The sequence below is a fragment of the Monosiga brevicollis genome, genomic scaffold (assembly GCF_000002865.3).
Source record: "Monosiga brevicollis MX1 MONBRscaffold_27 genomic scaffold, whole genome shotgun sequence".
In the NCBI taxonomy this organism is placed as follows: Eukaryota; class Choanoflagellata; order Craspedida; family Salpingoecidae; genus Monosiga; species Monosiga brevicollis.
Window position 1 is genome coordinate 243,192 of NW_001865064.1, and position 988 is coordinate 244,179.

At 52.4% G+C, this 988-nt stretch overlaps 1 protein-coding gene across 1 annotated transcript; it reads left to right on the forward strand.

Moving 5' to 3' along the window:
• Positions 1-240: 240 nt before the first annotated feature.
• On the forward strand, positions 241-690 carry MONBRDRAFT_11222 (uncharacterized protein; the record flags this gene model as incomplete). Its single annotated transcript, XM_001748972.1, has 1 exon — positions 241-690. One exon carries the CDS (start codon positions 241-243, stop codon positions 688-690), a length of 450 nt encoding a protein of 149 aa, XP_001749024.1.
• Positions 691-988: the final 298 nt, after the last annotated feature.

Sequence of the window (988 nt, forward strand, 5' to 3'; positions counted from 1 at the left end):
TTGCGATCAGTGGGCGTTATTTCGCTTCCCTGCGCCACTGCGCAACTTGAGAGCTTTGTTTTGGTTGATTGTGCTGTGTTGCTGCCCACCCACATCTGAAAGTCTCTTCCAACCCGTGCTACTGCTTCTTTTATCGCTTCGCGGTTGCCGTATCATTCTTTCTTGAACCAGGCTGTACTCGATGAGACTCATTTTCGACTGTTTCCGACTTTGATCAAACTAGATTTTTGAACCAACACAATGGCTGATCAGTTGACCGAGGAGCAAATCGCCGAGTTCAAGGAGGCCTTCAGCCTCTTCGACAAGGACGGCGATGGCACCATCACCACCAAGGAGCTCGGCACCGTCATGCGCTCCCTGGGCCAGAACCCCACTGAGGCTGAGCTTCAGGACATGATCAACGAGGTTGATGCTGACGGTAACGGCACCATTGACTTTCCCGAGTTCCTCACCATGATGGCCCGCAAGATGAAGGACTCTGACACTGAGGAGGAGATCCGCGAGGCCTTCCGCGTCTTTGACAAGGACGGCAACGGCCGCATCTCTGCTGCTGAGCTCCGCCATGTCATGACCAACCTCGGCGAGAAGCTCACCGACGAGGAAGTCGATGAGATGATCCGTGAGGCCGACATTGATGGTGACGGCGAGGTCGACTACAACGAGTTTGTCCGCATGATGACCTCCAAGTAAATGCCTTCTCTCTCATCTTGCCTCTATCCCCCTTGTGTGTATCTGTTGCACGTTTTCTATTCGGGCCGGTTTGAGCCTTTTGATTGACTTGGCACTGCACTGCCAGAGACAAAAAAAAATATGAACCTTTGAGAAAAAATTGAAAAAAACACTGACATGCATGTGAATGACCTTCCAGTGCCACCGTCCCGGGGACATAGCGCCGGCTTTTTATCTGTTGGGTAGGGTGTGTGCACACACTTGAAATCTTGTGGGGTGCGTGGATAAGGGTGCTGTCCCCCGCACCGATCGGTGTTCA